Source organism: Hetaerina americana, unplaced genomic scaffold, assembly GCF_022747635.1.
Source record: "Hetaerina americana unplaced genomic scaffold, ioHetAmer1.1.p SCAF_35, whole genome shotgun sequence".
Classification (NCBI taxonomy): domain Eukaryota; kingdom Metazoa; phylum Arthropoda; class Insecta; order Odonata; family Calopterygidae; genus Hetaerina; species Hetaerina americana.
Window position 1 is genome coordinate 2412671 of NW_027286930.1, and position 17615 is coordinate 2430285.

Below are 17615 nucleotides of genomic sequence, written 5' to 3' on the forward strand. Positions count from 1 at the left end.
AAATTTTGACTAGCAGTTTTCCAGTTTATCTTTGGACTGTGCGAAAAAGCACTTTGAAATAGGTTTGCACTTGGTAAGAAATCTTGGCAATAGATTAAACAAATATCAGCAAGCTTCTATTCTAGTTCCTTTCCTCCTCACCATCTCTTCTTTGACTGGAGGTCTGATAGTGTGTATTGTGCATAGGGGTTGGCATCACACTTTCCAGCAATAGAAATGTTTTAGGACCTCTTGCAAGAGTGAGATTTGAGTGTACTGAAATGTGCCATGGGTATGATCACCAATGCAAAAAATGACTCTCAAAACTACTTTGTGCAAAGGCTAAAAATTGTCCTATTTAGCTCAAATGTTGATAAATCATTTCTTTTGACCTAGCACCATCTCAAAATATTTCTCTCAAATTGCTCTATATCATTTTGAAACAAAACAATGGTTTAGGGGACGACCTTGGGTACTAGGGATGGCCCTTTAGCTCCTAACAATGCTTTTATTGGTGATGTAATTGTTCCTGTTAGGATCACCTGTGTCTAATGCAGTGGTATCCAAATTAAAGGGTGACCACAGCATTAGCACATGTACCCTGTGGTTTAACTCTTGAACCGACTTCAAAAAAATACAAACACTATATACAGGACACTAGAGGGAAACTATCTTTATGACTGAACTATCCGATAACAAAAAAATGAGATTTTCTTTGCTATAGTGCTATGGAGCACTTAGGTTGATTCTGAGGGTTCACAATGGCAATTAGGTACTACTGTATTCCTGCATTGCCTGTATTCCTTCCTGCATTCCTGCTCCATTTCTCAAAAAAATATTTGAACAGCCAAAAAGACTAATTTCTTTCCACTATATCTAAAAATCCTCCCATAACCTTAAACCTTGACAGGAAGGATGGGCTTTTGTATTCCGATGGCCCCTAGAGCTGTACTGGCGGGAGTAATAATTATTGCTCCTGGTAGGGTCACCTATGCCAGATAGGCCGAAGGTTAGGAGCAAGACGAAAGGTATTCCACGCAGCATCTGTTCCTCAGTGAGGCGGCTGCAATGGCGTCTGACCCCAGTGGGGTGGCCATTGTGGGATAGTGTCATGTTAAAAACACTATTGAGGAAGGCAACGGGAAACCACCTCAATTATTAATTCCATGTTTTTCATGATGGCAAGTAGAGAGAAAATGAGTCCTGGCAACTACAGGACTTTGCCCAATCAGCCATATGTCGTGCCTGGCAGCAGGAGAAGTAAAGCTTGCCTGGTCAATATCTCATGAAAGCCTAGGAAAGCAATTTTAACAGCAGCAGCACAGAAGATGCAGATGAAGAAGACCGAATGAGTGAGAATAGGAACTAGGAATGTTAGTATAATGTTGAGGAAAGGTAATTTAGAGAGCATAAAGCGAGAGATTGAAAGAGACTACAACATAGGGCAAGCAATGGATTGAATATTACTAATAGCAGTAAAACCAGAACCGATGAATTTGGTCATTGTTCAGGTATACATGCCACCAAGCAACCATAAGGACAAAGAAGTCGATAGGGTATACAATCAACTATAGAACATAATCATGTATGTTCCTGCAGTGAAACATTTGATAGTGATGGGGGATTGAAATGTGATGGCAGATGAAGGAAGAGATGGTGATGAGGTGAGGGAATATGGTTTAGGTGCGAGGAATGACTGCAGGGATAAAGCAAATGAATTCTGCAGAAGGTAGGGGTTACTCATCACCAACACATGGTTTAAACAGCACAAGAGGCATCGGTATACATGGAAAATGCCCGGTGACTCAGAAAGGTATCAGTTAGATTATATTCTGGTCAGGCACAGATTTAGGAAGAGCAAGGTCATGACATATAGCATCTGATTCAAAAAGATAAGGCAGGGGTGTTGGGTTAGGATATGAAATTTAGAAGCATTACCTGGAATGACAAGGAAGGAATATCAGTAGGCTGTAGACAAAATCATGAGTGAATTAGTAGAACTGAGTACTATTGAGAAAAAATGAAAATATATCAAAAAAGGGATATCAAAACTGCATAAGAAACTGTAAATAGGAAAAGAACAAGGAAACTATGGATCATTGATGAGATGGTTAGAAAGATATATTAGAGAAGGAAATGGAAGAATGTGAACACAGAGTCATGCAGAAGGAAGTGGAAAGAGTCAAATAATAAATCGAGACTAGCCACAAATATAGCAAAAGACGTGTGGTGGGAGATGCGGTGCAAGGATATGGAAAGTTTGCAGAGGAAAGATGAAATCGATACACTATAGTAGAAGTTTAAAACACGATCAGAAAGTAAGAAGGGAATATCTGAGTTAACTGTTAGAGATAAGTTGGGTAAGATAATAAGGAATATAAAGAAGAGCTGTATGGCAAAGAACTTAAACCAACAAGCTTCAATAAAGAAAGAGAACGTGACATAGAGGAGGATATCTTAGGTCCAGGCATACTCTACGATGGGATAAAAAGAGCATTTAGGAGATGAGATCAAATAAGGCTGTGGGGTTAGACACCATTCCAGAAGAACTACTTATAGATATTCAATTGTTTCTGGCTCAACCTTGTGGAAATTCATGTTAATGAAATTAAGAATACAAAGTAACTTTCCACTGTTCTTTATTAGCGTACGACCGGTTTCAACGATCAAGCGTCATCATCAGGTACAAAATAAATCAGTCGCAGTACCACTTATATACCAATCATGAGCTCGAAACCGGTCGTACGCTAATAAAGAACAGTGGAAAGTTACTTTGTATTCTTAATTTCATTAACTACTTATAGGTTTGGGAAAATATGGGAGGATGAGTCTATATGGACGGATTCGTAGCATCTATGAGGAAGGAATCTGGCTATAAAACTTTGTACAATCAGTGTCAGTTCCTATTCCAAAAACGGTAAAGGCTACATCATGTGTGGACTACAGAACAAATATTTTTTATATCCCATGCAGCTAAAGTTGTTCTCAGGATCATCAAAAAAAGGATGGGGAGCAGGGATCAAATGATTACTTAGGGGATGAGCAGTTTGGGTTTAGAATGGGGATAGGCATGTGTGATGCCATTGCATTAATTCAGAGGAATACAGAATACAATCAGGACATATTTGCCTGTTTCGTAGATTTCAAAAAGGCGTTTGATTGAGTGAATTGGGAAAAACTATTGAGTATATTGCAGAAAATAGGAATAGATTGGAGAAACAGGAGGCAAACCCGCAACCTGAATATGTCTTAGACTGCTCAGCTGTGAGTGGGGGACTGAGTCCAGATGAGCAGTGCAAGGAAGAAGAGGTGTAACACATGGTTGTCTGTTATCATTGGTGCTGTTCAACTTATATGGGCAGGAAATGATTAAAGAGGCATGGGAAGAACTGGAGATAGGAATGAAAGTTGGCGGGGATTCATAAAATCTGTTAGGTTTGCTAATGAACAAATTCTAGTGTGTCATTCAGCCTAGGGGTTGCACACATTGTTGAGTGAATTGAAATTCAGTACAACAGGTATAAGATGAGAATCAATATAAATAAAACAAAGGTTTTACGGTTTTTGAGAATGAGAAAGGCTAAGCTTAGCATTAAAATAAGAGGACAAAATAGTAGGGATGTAAGGAGAGGAGTTGCACTAGAGAAAGAGGCTTTCACAAGGAGGAGAGAGTAACTTTGAAGGACTTTGAGTAAGGATATTAAGAAAAGGCTTATCAAAACTTTGATATGGAGCGTAGTTATGTACCGCGTGGAAACATAGTCACTGAACCAGGAGGATAGATGTAGACTGGAGGCTTTTGAAATGTGGGGGAGTAGAAAAATATTGAAAGTGAAAGGGGCATAAAGAAAAACAAATGAGAAAGTGCTAGGTATGGGGGGGAGGAGAAGGAATTGCTGGGAGAAATCATGAGGCAGGAAAAATGGTTGAAAAGCATATTGATCCACAGTGGGATGCTGAAGACTGTCATAGAGGGCATAGAGGAATGTTATGATGAGATGAAGGGAGGAAGGTATACAGAGATGCAGAGGAGTTTGCTGTAGAGTAGGATGTTGGGATATGTTTTGCAAGGAGAAACAAAATATTTATTAGGTAGTTCTGTTGATACAAACCTACCTGAACTAGTAGATTACCTATTTATAATATTTGTAAATGATACTTATGAAATGCTGAAGCATGTCAACTACTTACTTTTTGCTCGGCATTTTATGATTAATAAAGAAATTAAATCTACTGATGACTGAAAAACATGGTATGGTCTCCATATTATAATACTCATAATTAATTTCTACAAAAAGTTGAGATAAGTTTTTGCACATTGCTTATTTTAACAAGAGAAATTCAGCTATTTATTTCTGCTATGATTACTGAAGGTAGGTAAACTTAAAAAAATTGGGATTTTGATGCAAGATTGTTGAATTTATATATATGTATAAAATTGTTAATAGCAAGTGTTTATTCTCCTTAAACTTTACTTAGTATCTTATTGAAAGCTCCCAACCACTTCACAACTTCCCGCAATACTTTTATTATCCAGTCATTCAATTCAAATTGCACAAGGAACTTTTCAATTAACATAATTCTGAGATAAGGTAGTATTGGCTTTCAATATACATAATTCTATTGATATCTTTGAGACTAAGTTCACATAGATATGCATGATACCACAATAGCAATCCTCAAAGCAATTAGAGCTGTACTACAATTATAATTTTTGAATGTGATAAAATTATTCATTTACCAGTAGTATTCATTATAAGGGGAGGCAACTGACAGTTAAGGCAACCTCACCATCCCAAACCCTGTCTTAATTGCTTTGACTGGGCTGAGTATTTATTTACCATTACATTTAACTAAATTGGTTTGATATATTTTATTGTTTTTTCTTACAAAGATACCCATTTGTAATGAGCCAAGTTCAGTTTACTATAATGCAAATGGGTCTTGGGCCAGTCACATAAATTATTATTATAGTAACTACTAACTCTGTACAAATTAGAAAAAATTAGCTACAAGCAATGAAAACAAGATACCATTATTATGTAAATAATAACTAACAAGATTCCTCCAAACATTCTCGAAAATTACTGAATTCAACAAGCATAATATAGTGCAAGTCTGATACAGTGCTAAAAGGAGTTTGTCCAGGTGGCCACATAAGCCAGTCTTTTGGTAATTTATCCACTTGCTATTAAAAGAGCAGAGGATGAATCATCTCCTTGAATCATGAATGCTAAGTTGCATTAATTTGATATTATTAAATACCAGCCTATTGCGTACCAGTACCAGTTATTGATATATTGATTAATTAATGATAGTCTTACAACAAATTGTGAACGAACCTCAAATGGAATGCTCCAAAATGCATGAAAGCTGGGGCAGGAGTTCACAATTCTGTCTGTATCAGTGCTCATGAAGTTCACAATTTCACCAACACTGAAAAAATTCATAAAATAATTTGTTCAAAAGTTCCCATTAAAAATATAAGATGCAATATAAATTGAAGCATATGTACATTACACACATTACCTAAACTTTGAAACAGTTGTGTGATTCAATAGCAGAGTTTTCCTATATATTGTAGATATTACTGCAGCTCTTATTTTTAAGCTGACTTCAGCCATAAAGTAATTGAAATGCGCATTGCACAATGCAGCTAAAAGACAAAATTTCAAACATTACTTTTGTCAAAAACATTTTTCCAAACTAGACAGTAGTTTCACTTCATTTCTCACCAATCAAAGTCACAGCCAGAAGTCCAAATGCATACAGGTACCCATTATATATTGGCTCTGCCTTACTTTCAATGAAGTTAACAAGAAGATTTAACAACAAAGGTCCAAAAAAGTTAGCACAGTTAGCAATAAATTTTAATATTCCAATTCCATAAAATTGATAGCCAAAGCATGTATGCAATGCTTTAATTAAGGAAACATTATTTGAGGGGCGGTAGGTGACATTAGGTGGTTCAGTTGTGCCCAATGAATCAGATGTATTATCTTGAATATCAACTTGCTGTCCCAGCAAGGCTTGGTTAAGTTCATAACTAACAACAGCAGATGACATGCTTAGAGGTAAATCAAATAAATCATCTGCACAATTTAATTTATCTTCAAAACCTTTGCGCATCAGAGGATTGACCCAATGAAATGTTAGCTTTGAGAAAAAAGAGCTTTGTTCTTTTGCAACGCCTAAATAACTTGGATCACGCTCATCACTTAATCTACTAAATAAGCTACCAATTCCTGGTGACAACAGTGGTTGGCGATCTGAAAAATATTGTGGAATATTCTGGCCAAGTTCTTCATACCGACTAGAACCCATTTGTTCACTAGGTATTAGAGTAAAAGCATATGATATAAGCAGAGTAACAGATGATATTGAAAATGCTAGGTTTATAGTATACAATAAGCTGTGTCGGTAGTCTAACATTGCATGACTTCTAAGGTTTACACATATCACAGCAAAATTTACCATCCAAACTAATATTGCAACGGAAGGGCCTCTAGGGCTCGCACTTAGCCGAGTTTTTAATGCAAGAACGTATATGAAGTGAATAAGCCAACTAAAACACTGCATGCCATATATCACATAATCAATGAAGGCTAAATTTCCTGGGGTCATTGAAAGAGAAACACTGACATTCAGGATAGGAATAAATGCTAACAGTAAAACTGCAATTGATCTTCCAGTAATAATCAAAAGTTGTTGTGAACTACGGGATACCCATATTCTTTGATTGCCGCTGTAAAATGCTGACACGCAAGCCAGCAAAGCAAGTGATGGAAACTGGAGGCAGACCTTTTGAAAACATAACCCCAAATCTTTTTTATTCGAATCCCAAACAGTAAACTCTGACGTTCCGCAGAGTTCTTTCCATGCCATTCCATTTTCTTCGAATGTCGGTGATTCCATCTGAGTACAGTGTCAGTCAACTTACTTCCTGTGCGTGAGAGGACATTTCACTCAATTGAATATTCGGCATATATTTAAAAGATACATTTAAATTAATCAAAAATTGGACCTTAAATAAATGTAACTACCTCCGATGACAAACCAGCTGACAAGTAGAATTAACATATTTTGATGACACATGTACTATTACCCATTGCGTCAACACTACTTAGTTTGCACATGGAAATTCATGCGAAGGGCATTTTAAAGAAATAGAACTGATTGACAAAAGTGTCATCAAAATGTAATCGCAAACTTTTGTACCTGGCACAACAGAAATAAACATCACACGCCGCAATTTTTTTATGAAAAGAAATAAACTAAGGTGAGCGCAAGAGTGCGCTGCTGGCCCGAGTATTCATTTGAAAGCGCTTTCGTGGTTGACAATTTATTAACCAGTATAAAAATTCATCGAAACCGCCGAAAATGGTTGTCTTAAGACAGTCAAAATTGGGTGATGAGTATTTTGTTACTTTAAAGTAAAAAATTAATAAGTTTATGCGTCCTCAGTGTAGTTTTAGCCCTTTTAGTATTAAGTTATTTGTGTATTTAAATGGTGCATAAAGTTAGAAATACTATTTAATATTTGAACTAAATATAAATTGTTACTCTATTCAAACCTAATTTTAATAGGACGGATGACCTAGTGCTTTCAGCGCGAATATTCTGGGTGCGGGTCTTTGGGGTTTCCTCCTGGTCAAATCGGTCTAACCAGAAGGAAAACACGAGGGAGTCTCAAAACCATGAGGATCAGGGAACCTGCTGTGGTCAATGGACCAGTTGAGCATTCAAAATTTGGCTGTGGAATATAAAATAAAATATCGATAAATTTGCTCCAGCGAAGTTGTAAAAAAAGACAAACATACTTGCAAGAGCAATACTGCCTGAAAATAAAATAGTTATAAATGGGTTAAGTAATACACTATCGTTTAGGGCATAGTTTAAAACAAATCAATGCATACTTTTTAGTTATTTAAAACTTTCTTAGAGAATCAATACATTTCCTGTCATAGGTAGATCATACATAGCCTAATATCAAGTGGATTTAATACCATAGTCATGTGTTGCTGAGGGTAAGGCGTTGGCATGTACTTGGAGAAGTTCTCGTATGATGTGCATGTACATGAGGATTTAGTGCGCTATTTGGGCGATAAGGCCATATTTTAATTTAAAGAAATACGTTACTGGAGTTAGCTGAACTGTATATTTAACGGTAAAAATTAGTCAACTGATGGGCTTCCTCAGCAGATGTAATGATATTCAAACTAAACATAATTTTCTTTGCAATAATGCTAAGACATCAAATATGTCCTTTCTGCACCAACCCCAAATATTTTTCACGTTGAATTGTTGGCTATCAATCAGTGCTGAATACTTTTGGCTAATTTTTTCAGAGCAATATGCCACAGTTGATGTTGTGCTGCAATAGTAAGCAGAATATTATCTTAATAAACATTGTCAGTTCTTCATAAGCTTGTTCAGGATTTTTACATGTATTTATAGAATTAGTGTCATCAGCATACAGGATACAATCTGCAGGTTTGTTACTTGGTAAGTCATTGATCATCAGCAGAAATAACAGAGGACCAAATATAAACCACCAATATTGCTGTAATAGCTACCCATATTGGCAGTGTGCTGCAAAATGTTCCTCCAAATAATTTAAATCTTGAAAGGAATTTTATTGCTCCATTTAACATTATATTGGCCGTAAAAAATTTTTTAAATTCAACAGTAAAGATATCTATTGTCTCTTTCCTTTGTCTAGAACATTATTATATTCATTGCGGAACCATTGGCTATGTTACTCAATTGATGTTTTGAGACGAGATTCTTCAATAGCTCTAAAATGTTGCAAAACAATACCTGTCTTTAAAAAAGGTGATAAAGATGATTTAACTAATTACTGCCCCATTGCCATAGTCGCTGTTTTTGGTAAATTTTTTTAGGCTAAAATGAAAGACCAAATATGTGATATTTTTCTGGCAAATAATTTGTTTTCCAAATATGGAACCCACCAACCCACAGTATGGCTGTTGATCTGAGAGATCTACCTGATGACTGTAGAGTCCAGAGTTAATATGTCATTGATGCATTTGAAAAGAATGAATTAGTCCCTGTAACACTATTTATTCATAGTTAGGCTTTCAACTCTGTTAGCCATTCAATATTACTCTCAAAGTTAAATTATTATGGTGTTAAGGGAGTTGCACTGAAACTAATTCAGTCATATTTGGATGGTTGTCACCAATTGGTTGAACTTGATGGCTGTTGATCTGCAGCTCTTAAAGTAAAATGTGGTGTACCACAGAGCTCTGTGCTTGGCCCAGTATTTTCATCATCATGATTAATGATTTGCCCTGTAATATGAAATCTAATTCAGTTTGATATGCCAATGATACCAATTCTGTATAAAAATGTCTACATCTAGTGAAGGCAAAAGGCATCTGCAAAGGTATGATCTAGTGCTGCTGAAAGACAGGTTAAGGAAATATTTGATGTTAATCATTGACATTTAAATACTAAACAAAACCAGTACATTGTATGTAGTCTTGAATCAAAGATAACTGAAATAGAAACTGCTAAAATGCTAAGAATTTAGATTGATACAAAACCCCACACCAGACAGAACTGTAATAAACTGAGTAAAGCTTTTTATGTGTTAAGAAAGCTCAACTTTCTTATTTCAAATGAGTATTGTTCAACACTTTACCATCCCTTCTTTCAATGTTATTTGAGTTATGGTGTTGAGTCATGGTGTCCCCACATGTTCAACAAATCTTGCTTCTACAAAAGAGAGTTATTTGCTCTCTTGCTAATATACCACCACAGGATTCCTGTAAGCCCTTTTTTGTTAAGTATGGAATCATGACTGTATTTAGTTTATGTATCTTTTAGGTTCTGCTTCATGTAAAAATTAATCACAAAACTTATCAATTCAGATCTCACATCCATAACTACACCACAAGGGGTAAAGCGAATCTAAATACTATTTCTTGTAGACTGTCCTTAACTTACAACTCATTGCATAAGGTGAGCATTCGACTGTACAACTGTCTATCTGCCTACTCAGTTGAAATCGGGCTGTATCCTGAATTCCAAGAATAAGGAATATTAAATGAAGAACACAATTTATATATATAATGGAACATGATAATAAAAAACACAATGTGTATATTTGTATATATATATGGGTCGCGATAGTCCAGGGGTTAGAGCGTTGGACTTTGGACCGGAGGGTCCTGGGTTCAATTCCCGGGCAAGGCACTCTGGGCACCTGCAGCTCCACCCCAGCTTAAGTGATTTTTTGGGAACCAGATCTTCCTGGGAAACCATAACCAGCACAGGGAAAGGAACTGGCCCCCCTACCCTGATGTGTGAATTTCACATGCCGTAAGGGCTTAGTACTGGGTGAACTCTATGATCACCTGCTAAACCGACCTTCAGGTTGATTACTGTGTTTATGGTATATATAACCAGGTATATATATATATATATATATATATATATATATATATATATATATATATATATATATATATATATATATATATATATATATATATATATATATATATATATATATATAAGAACCCAATGTAAATATACATTTTGTTCTTCATTTCATGAACATGAACTTTCACAAAGTTGACCCAGGAACAATTGAATAGGGTGTATATACCTGGTTACCCACTAACTCATTACCTAACCCACTTTACTCATTGGATGAATTCTTTTGTGACAATCTTAATTACATTTAAGATCTTATTTTTATATATAAAGTAATATTTATGTTGACAACTTTAAGATGGTTGCACCATTTATCAAAATGAATAAAGTATTGTTATTATTACTGTATATGTACTGTGTACAACATTATTTTTTTAGTATCCTTAAATGATTCAAGAAAATTTTCTCTGTGCTCAATGTTTAATAATTGACTTTGAAACTGCCTTCTTTCATCATTTTTTGAGTTTCAAAGTGTTTTAAGGTTTTTATGGGCATGGGCATGACAAAATTTTCCATGCTTCTATGAATTCCTCCTGAATCCTAAGTTTATTTTTAAGAATTTTAGTGAAAAAGTGTCACCAGCAGAGCAGAGAAATTTTCATAAAAATATTAATTATAATGAAACACTTGCATATGAATTATCCACCTATTAGGAACAGGATATGCCCTGAAATCTAATAGTTAATTTTATGACCTTTTTAGAAATTTATCACTTCTTAGTAAAGTATAATAGTAAGGGTGGGCTGTTTTCCCAGATGGACCTGTGACATGTTTTTCAAAATGACACTTATATCAACTAATTGATATGGGGATGTGTCAGATATTTTGGCCATCTAATTGGCACTGATTAGAAAACCCCCTGTACCCTTCCAGCCCAGTTAAACCCTATGACCCCACTCCCCAGCACAACCCCTGCTACGGTTTACCAATATTTGCCTGACTAAATGTCTAAGAAACAGATGTTGGGTGAAATACCTTGTGTCTGGTTCCTATCCCTTAATATGTATAGCATAGGTGGTGCAAGCAAGAGCAATCATTCCTGCAGTGATACTACTCTAGGTATTCTCCAAATCCACAATTCTCCACTCAACCACATCAAGTTTCCATCCATGAGAAGGAGAACATCTGATATTCAATCACACCAATAAATTACTTTGGTGATTATTTGGATATCTGTTTGGTGTGGTGCATGTAAGTATATACAGGGTACAGCAGTTAAATCTGGACCAATGAAACTTTTGTTTAAAAGCAAATTTATTTAAAAAATACAGATGAAAATCCTTTTACATACAAGTAGTGGTATCTGACAAGAGTAACATTACTCAATGTAACCCCATTCATCTGCAACGACCGCCTCCAATTTTGTCCAGAATCGATCGCTTGCACTCTTTAAAACATCGTTGTCCATATTTACGAATGCTGCTACGATAGGGGTGTGTAGATATGTGACATTAAGATGCCTCATCTTATTATTAACTCTTTTGACTGTACTGCAAACATACTAGTTGAGGGGGTTCAAGTCCGGGCTATTCGGGGGCCAGAACATGTCAATGTTATCTGAGCGCCAGTTTTGGACTAAATGACTTTCATGAGCTGGTGCACCGTCCTGTTGAAAGACAAATTGTCTCCCCGGGGACATAGTTTCATTACATTCTTCAAAATTTGCAAATCATAAAATTCCTCTGAAATCAGTACCCGAGCGTTTCCTCATATGAGGTTTCCTCGCCAGATTAGCAAAACCTTCTCCAGACTTCTCCGAAGCATTGTACTTAGCCGCAATATTGTAAATAGTTAATCTGGGGTACCCGAAGAATCGCACTACATATTTCACTGAGTGAATGCCCAGCATGAACACTTTCGATAATAGTGGCTCTTTGTACATCGGCACTTGTACATAACATCTTGGCCATTTTGAGGTTATGACTGTTTACTAGGTGCCTATAGCTTTCAATAACGCCAATCGCAACCTCCAGTGGAACTATGATATGTCGGTAAATCCAAATTGAAATTTGTCCGGCAATAACCACCACATCCTGTTTTAAATCTTTAACATTTTTGGAGACAATCAATTATTTCTTGCTTAGAAAAAAGGCATCATGGAGGATGATTTAAATCTTTATTGCAATGAAAAAATTGAACTTATTAAAGAAGAGTTTAGGAGTTTGGAGAAGAAAGACAGGAAGCATTTAAGTATTCTTTGAACTATGTGATTGTAACAAATTGAATATCATTATCGGTTTTAATGGCATTACTTCTGTTTACCTTAATTCACTTGATTTGGATAGTTTCAGCATGACCCTAAAGGATGCGCTAGGTGCATTTATTGATGAAATTTAATTATGAACTCAGAGGTTTTGATGCCATGGCCAAAGTGGTGCTGCTTGTAAGGTCTCACTTAGCAATCCCTGGTGTAACGCCAGGGTTTTCAGGTTCCTTACATATTGATTCATCTTTGTAGGAAACCAGCCTTGCCAGAAAAGAACACTTTTACCATGATAAATTAAGGTGAGAGGGACTTGTAAGCCCTGGAGGAACCTTCATGTCTTGACAGAGACTTTCACAGAAATCTCCAGTGCATTTTCTTTTCCTTAATTATTTGAGAAAGGTGGAGTTGCCTGATATCATGTATTCAATTGTATTGGGACAATAGATGATTGCCGAATCATTGATTTCATGGCTGTAATGATGTTTTACATTTACTACTCATAAAGATTTTAATTCTTTTTTTCAGTCAAGTAAATGTGGGCGATTCCATTTGATAAAAGTATCATAAATGTACATATCCCTGTTGATGAATCAAATTAGGTGCATGCGACTACTGCTTCAACCTGGCATATGTATTTTGGCCAGAAAGCTGGCCTTTCAATGCTGTGTATGTTCCTACCTGTGCATTTATTACACTATCAATTTTTTTTCCATGAACATGCAACTTAATTCCTATCTCTGTACAGTCTTTATTGGTTATGGCTTTGCCACTCTATTTCCTGGAATTAAATAGCAACATGAGCTTTTTATACACATATTTCTACACCACAATGCCCACCTTTCTCAAGTATTATTATTTGGTCCTCATTGCTTTCAGCTCAAACATGATTTTATCTTAAAGTCTCCTGAAATATTAAAATTTCTATAGATCATACATTGGATATACTCTAGAATACATCTTTTACCAAGAACAATACATCAATTTCAACACCCAATGAGATAATTCGCAAAAATAGTGATTTACTAACCAGTATATGAAGGCAATCCAAACCAATTTTTTCTTTACTTCCTAACTTCTCTCATGCTATAGTAACTATATTTTGTACCATATCATAACAGTAATTTTATTGTGTATGTATTATATTACTATACTGCACTAGTGTCCCTTGGTCACATGAATATAAAAGGGATAGTATAAAATTGGAGGGACTCCAATAGTAAACAAAAACCAGTTTTCAACCTGAAGGTCGTTTTGATAGGCATGGGTAGAGCTCACCAGGTACTGAACCCAGCAACATGTGAAATGTACACATCAGGGAAGGGGGGGCTAGATTCTTTCTTGTGTCAGCTATGGTTTCCCAGGGGGATATGGTATTTGAAAAATCACACAACTTGGGTAAATCTGAAGGTACCCAGAGGCATCTCTGGGAATCGAACATGGGTTCTCAAGCCAATAGTCCAAAGTCTTCCGGCTGGACTACCACATCCTCTGGCGAAGTAAATGTTTTGCAAAGACCAATTGTCATGACTTTAAAAATATCTTTAAGTTTATAACATTCAGATTAAACATTTTCTGCTAGTCTGGACAATATTAAAGAACTTCGTTACAATCGGGGTATTACGTTGAAGTAGAAATTCACTGCTTTTACCCCAATCGTTGCTCATATCCTTCAAGTTAATTGCCATTTTATCAATAGTCACATGGATATTACAATGCACATTAAAACGATATATAAGGATGGTTCTACAAAATTTATAAGAGAGTATTTTGACTCTTCAGCATAAGTGCTCTAAAGTGGAGAGGCTAATACAGAATATGAATAAAAAAGCAACAGAAAACAACCTAAGTGTTGGTTTTATATGGGCTAAAGACTACCTATTGTTAATCCCAATAACATGCGAAATGCACACATCAGGGTAGGGAACAGTGCCTTTCCCTGTGCCTCCTATGGTTCCCCAATATGATCTGGCTTCCTGAAAAATCACACAGATTGGGGCAAGCTGAGGGTGCCCAGATGCGTTACACAGAATCAATCCCGGGCCTTCCCGTCAGTCGCCAAACGTTTTACCCACTGGGCTACTAGAGACGTAGATATGCATGTAAAATCAAATACATTAACATTTCTTCTAATTACAATTCTGTGATGGCTGTTCCCCAAAGGTAATATTTAAATTATTTGTGTCAGTTAGGCTCAATTCTAAAACACGTGACGAGGTTTTTATATCATCGAAAAGTGACCATTAGCAGACAACAATAACCGAATGCGAATAAAGCTTTCCCCGAACGAAGTAAGTAATACCAACGCTAGTTTTGCATGCCGCAGCAGCGTAAGGAAGTACCTCTCGCGGTCGAAGTCACAACTAGTTCACTCGTCCACACATTTCGTGCGTCCTAAGGTTCGCGCTAGTCGTGCAAAGCAGGTCGGATTCGGCCTCCTCTCTTAGTTGTTCATAATAAGTTCGTTGTGTGATGTGTCTAATAGTTATCCACAAGTTATTACTCATTTTAGTGATTCTTAGAGGTGAAGGGAAGTCGTTAGCGTTTCTGTAAGTTCTCTTCTTTCGACCCTTTCCAAATAAAGTTTTCAGGAGGGAGGAAGTAGCCTCCTCGCCTTCCCTTCTTTGAAATGGCGAAAGGAAACTGACAGCGAAGTTCGGTATCCCCCGGTGTTCGCAGTGTAAGAACTGGTTAAATTTGTATGAGTTATGTATAATGCATATTGGTTTTGGATGTCGTCGCTGACTGCACGAGAAGGGTGTGAGGTGTGACACCGCTGAGATATTCCATCCTCTGTCGCTCTCCCCCACTCCCCCCTGATTTCCCGTCGAGTTCCTCAGTCGGGATCTTTCACCGTCCGGAGGAAAGAAGATGGTTACCCCACTGCGTCTAGTTTTTCCACTTGTGCTAATGACGGTCGCTAAGTTCGTCTCAGGTTTTGAATCCTTGCAATTTCCGGAGTCTCTTGAAGAGTTGAAGGAATCTAGCCTGATTGAATCATGCCAGGAATTCTGTTATTTGGACGTAAGTACAGTTTAATATTGTAAATATCCTCGTTCAAGTTCATAAATAATCGAACTTTCCGCGCAGGTGTTTATGGGAGTAATTACTTCGTAGACTGCCGTGAGAGTGTCCCACCGGTGGGAATCATGAAAAAAGTTCATGTCAAAAGCATATGGCAACATGACATCTAAAATCTACCGGATGGAAATCTGATTGCACTTGATAGACGCCTCCAGCTAAATCTTATATGTGTAATTTGAAGGGTGCCAGAACTTTCTTGGAAACCATAGGCGAACAGGATAAGGAACTGGCCCCCCTATCTCGATGTTTGAATTTCAAATGCTATGTACAAGGTGAACTCTAACTCACCTATAAAACGTACTTATGGGTCGGGAACTCTTCGTTTGTTCCTCCCAGTTTCAGTTGATGGTAAAATGCTTTCGACTCACGCCTACCTGATTTCTACTGACGCAGCAAAATACTTAATTTATGTGAGTGCCGCGGCAACTGCCTTAAATTTGTGACAAACATGTATAGTAGAATCTGAACAGATCAAAATATCGCTTTCATCCGACGGGTAGCGAGGTTGAAATTTTCACCAATGCCGAGCATACCCTTCCAACATCTGAAGTTTACGACCCTGGTACCGTTCAGTGCCGGATGACTTTGCCGTAGACTCCCCGTAATATAGGTCGTTGAAAAGGTGACACACAGCTTGACACTTGAACAATGTTAATTTAGAAAGGTTTGTCCAACCTTAGTTTTCTTGCATACTTTTGTGACTTATCTCCATATCACTTCACGTGACCTAACTACTTCAAACGCTGTGAAGTGGAACATGTATTTATTCAGGATGTGTCCACCGCCATCGTTTTGATCTTCACTCAAGGAACATTAATCGTATCCCAGTATTATTAATATTATCCCAGTAGCCTTACCTTGAGTATACTGAAAAGACTTTCTCCATCTGAAATTCATCATTTTTTTGTTTCGGTAATAATCGTAAACTATGTTGACAAACCAAAATTGCACCTACACCAATAAAATGTATAAGATTGGTGGTTTCCCCAACCTTGAGACCTACCTCCGTGATATCTCTATGATACCACCACCATTACCATGAAATTTGCGATTGAGATTTATCGAATAACCGGATATGGGCCCAATAATTTGTTCCTTCGACGTATTTGTTAAGGGCTTCATGCAGAATCGGTTGATACAAGAGTACCACGATGAGCGTACGTTAGAGTCAACGTCTCATGTCCCATTCGAGCCCCGGGATGGATTTTTGAGTTGTTATACAAGAGTTAACTGACGCGGACGTCACTTCGATGTGGCAAAACCTAAAATCAAACCGCAAGTAGATTCAAAGCATTACTATTAGATCTATTACTGTGCCACGCGCAGCCACGTTTCTACCGAAAATTGCATATTATTGCATATTTTTAAAATCACCGTTTTTGCCACATAATCGCTAAAGTAATTAACCCAGAGGTTATTGTGATTGGCCGAGGTAGGGCTGACCTCGTATCAACTTTCCGATGTGTGGAATTAACATCTACTCTGTAGTACATCGGTTCCTTTCCCCTCGCCATCTGCAGCCCTAGAAAATGTTATGTGCCGAGAAATGACCACAGTTTGGGGGAAGAAAATCTATTTCTAGGGGCCGGAATTGAACCGGGACTCTCCGATTCGTAGCTGAACGCTCTACCTACGCTTTTACTCTCCCATCGCATTTAGAATAAAAGTAGAATTTCCTGGCCTTATATTCCAATACTCATGCCTAGAACATAAAATGGTTCAAAATGGTATGTAGTGAAAATATTTGCACTTTCCATGGTTAATTAAATCTCACATTAATTCAATTTCTTCATAATGTGCCTTCGTAACTGAATTCTCATGTTCGTCTTGCTTCTTGTCGTGCCAGTTTACTTCAGATCGGTCAGCGCCCCTCTCCCATTGTTTA

The 17615-nt window shown here is 37.0% G+C and overlaps 2 protein-coding genes across 3 annotated transcripts in view; one reads left to right on the forward strand and one right to left on the reverse strand.

Annotated features, from left to right (window-relative positions):
• LOC139691429 (ATP-binding cassette sub-family C member 10) overlaps window positions 1–7191 on the reverse strand; it is a 46200-nt gene extending 39009 nt beyond the window's left edge. Inside the window, exons 1-4 of the mRNA XM_071589241.1 lie at window positions 7023–7191; window positions 5715–6922; window positions 5509–5635; window positions 5322–5415 (exon numbers count right to left, since the gene is read on the reverse strand). Coding sequence (XP_071445342.1) covers window positions 5322–5415; window positions 5509–5635; window positions 5715–6894 — 1401 coding nt within the window. The 5' untranslated portion in view covers window positions 6895–6922; window positions 7023–7191. The remainder of the gene's footprint in view (window positions 1–5321; window positions 5416–5508; window positions 5636–5714; window positions 6923–7022) is intronic.
• Window positions 7192–15063: 7872 nt separating this feature from the next.
• The window catches only part of LOC139691430 (tyrosine-protein kinase receptor torso-like), an 80834-nt gene continuing 78282 nt past the window's right edge, over window positions 15064–17615 (forward strand). For both annotated transcript variants that reach the window (XM_071589243.1, XM_071589244.1), the window contains exon 1: window positions 15064–15670. In XM_071589243.1, coding sequence (XP_071445344.1) covers window positions 15518–15670 — 153 coding nt within the window. In that variant the 5' untranslated portion in view covers window positions 15064–15517. The remainder of the gene's footprint in view (window positions 15671–17615) is intronic.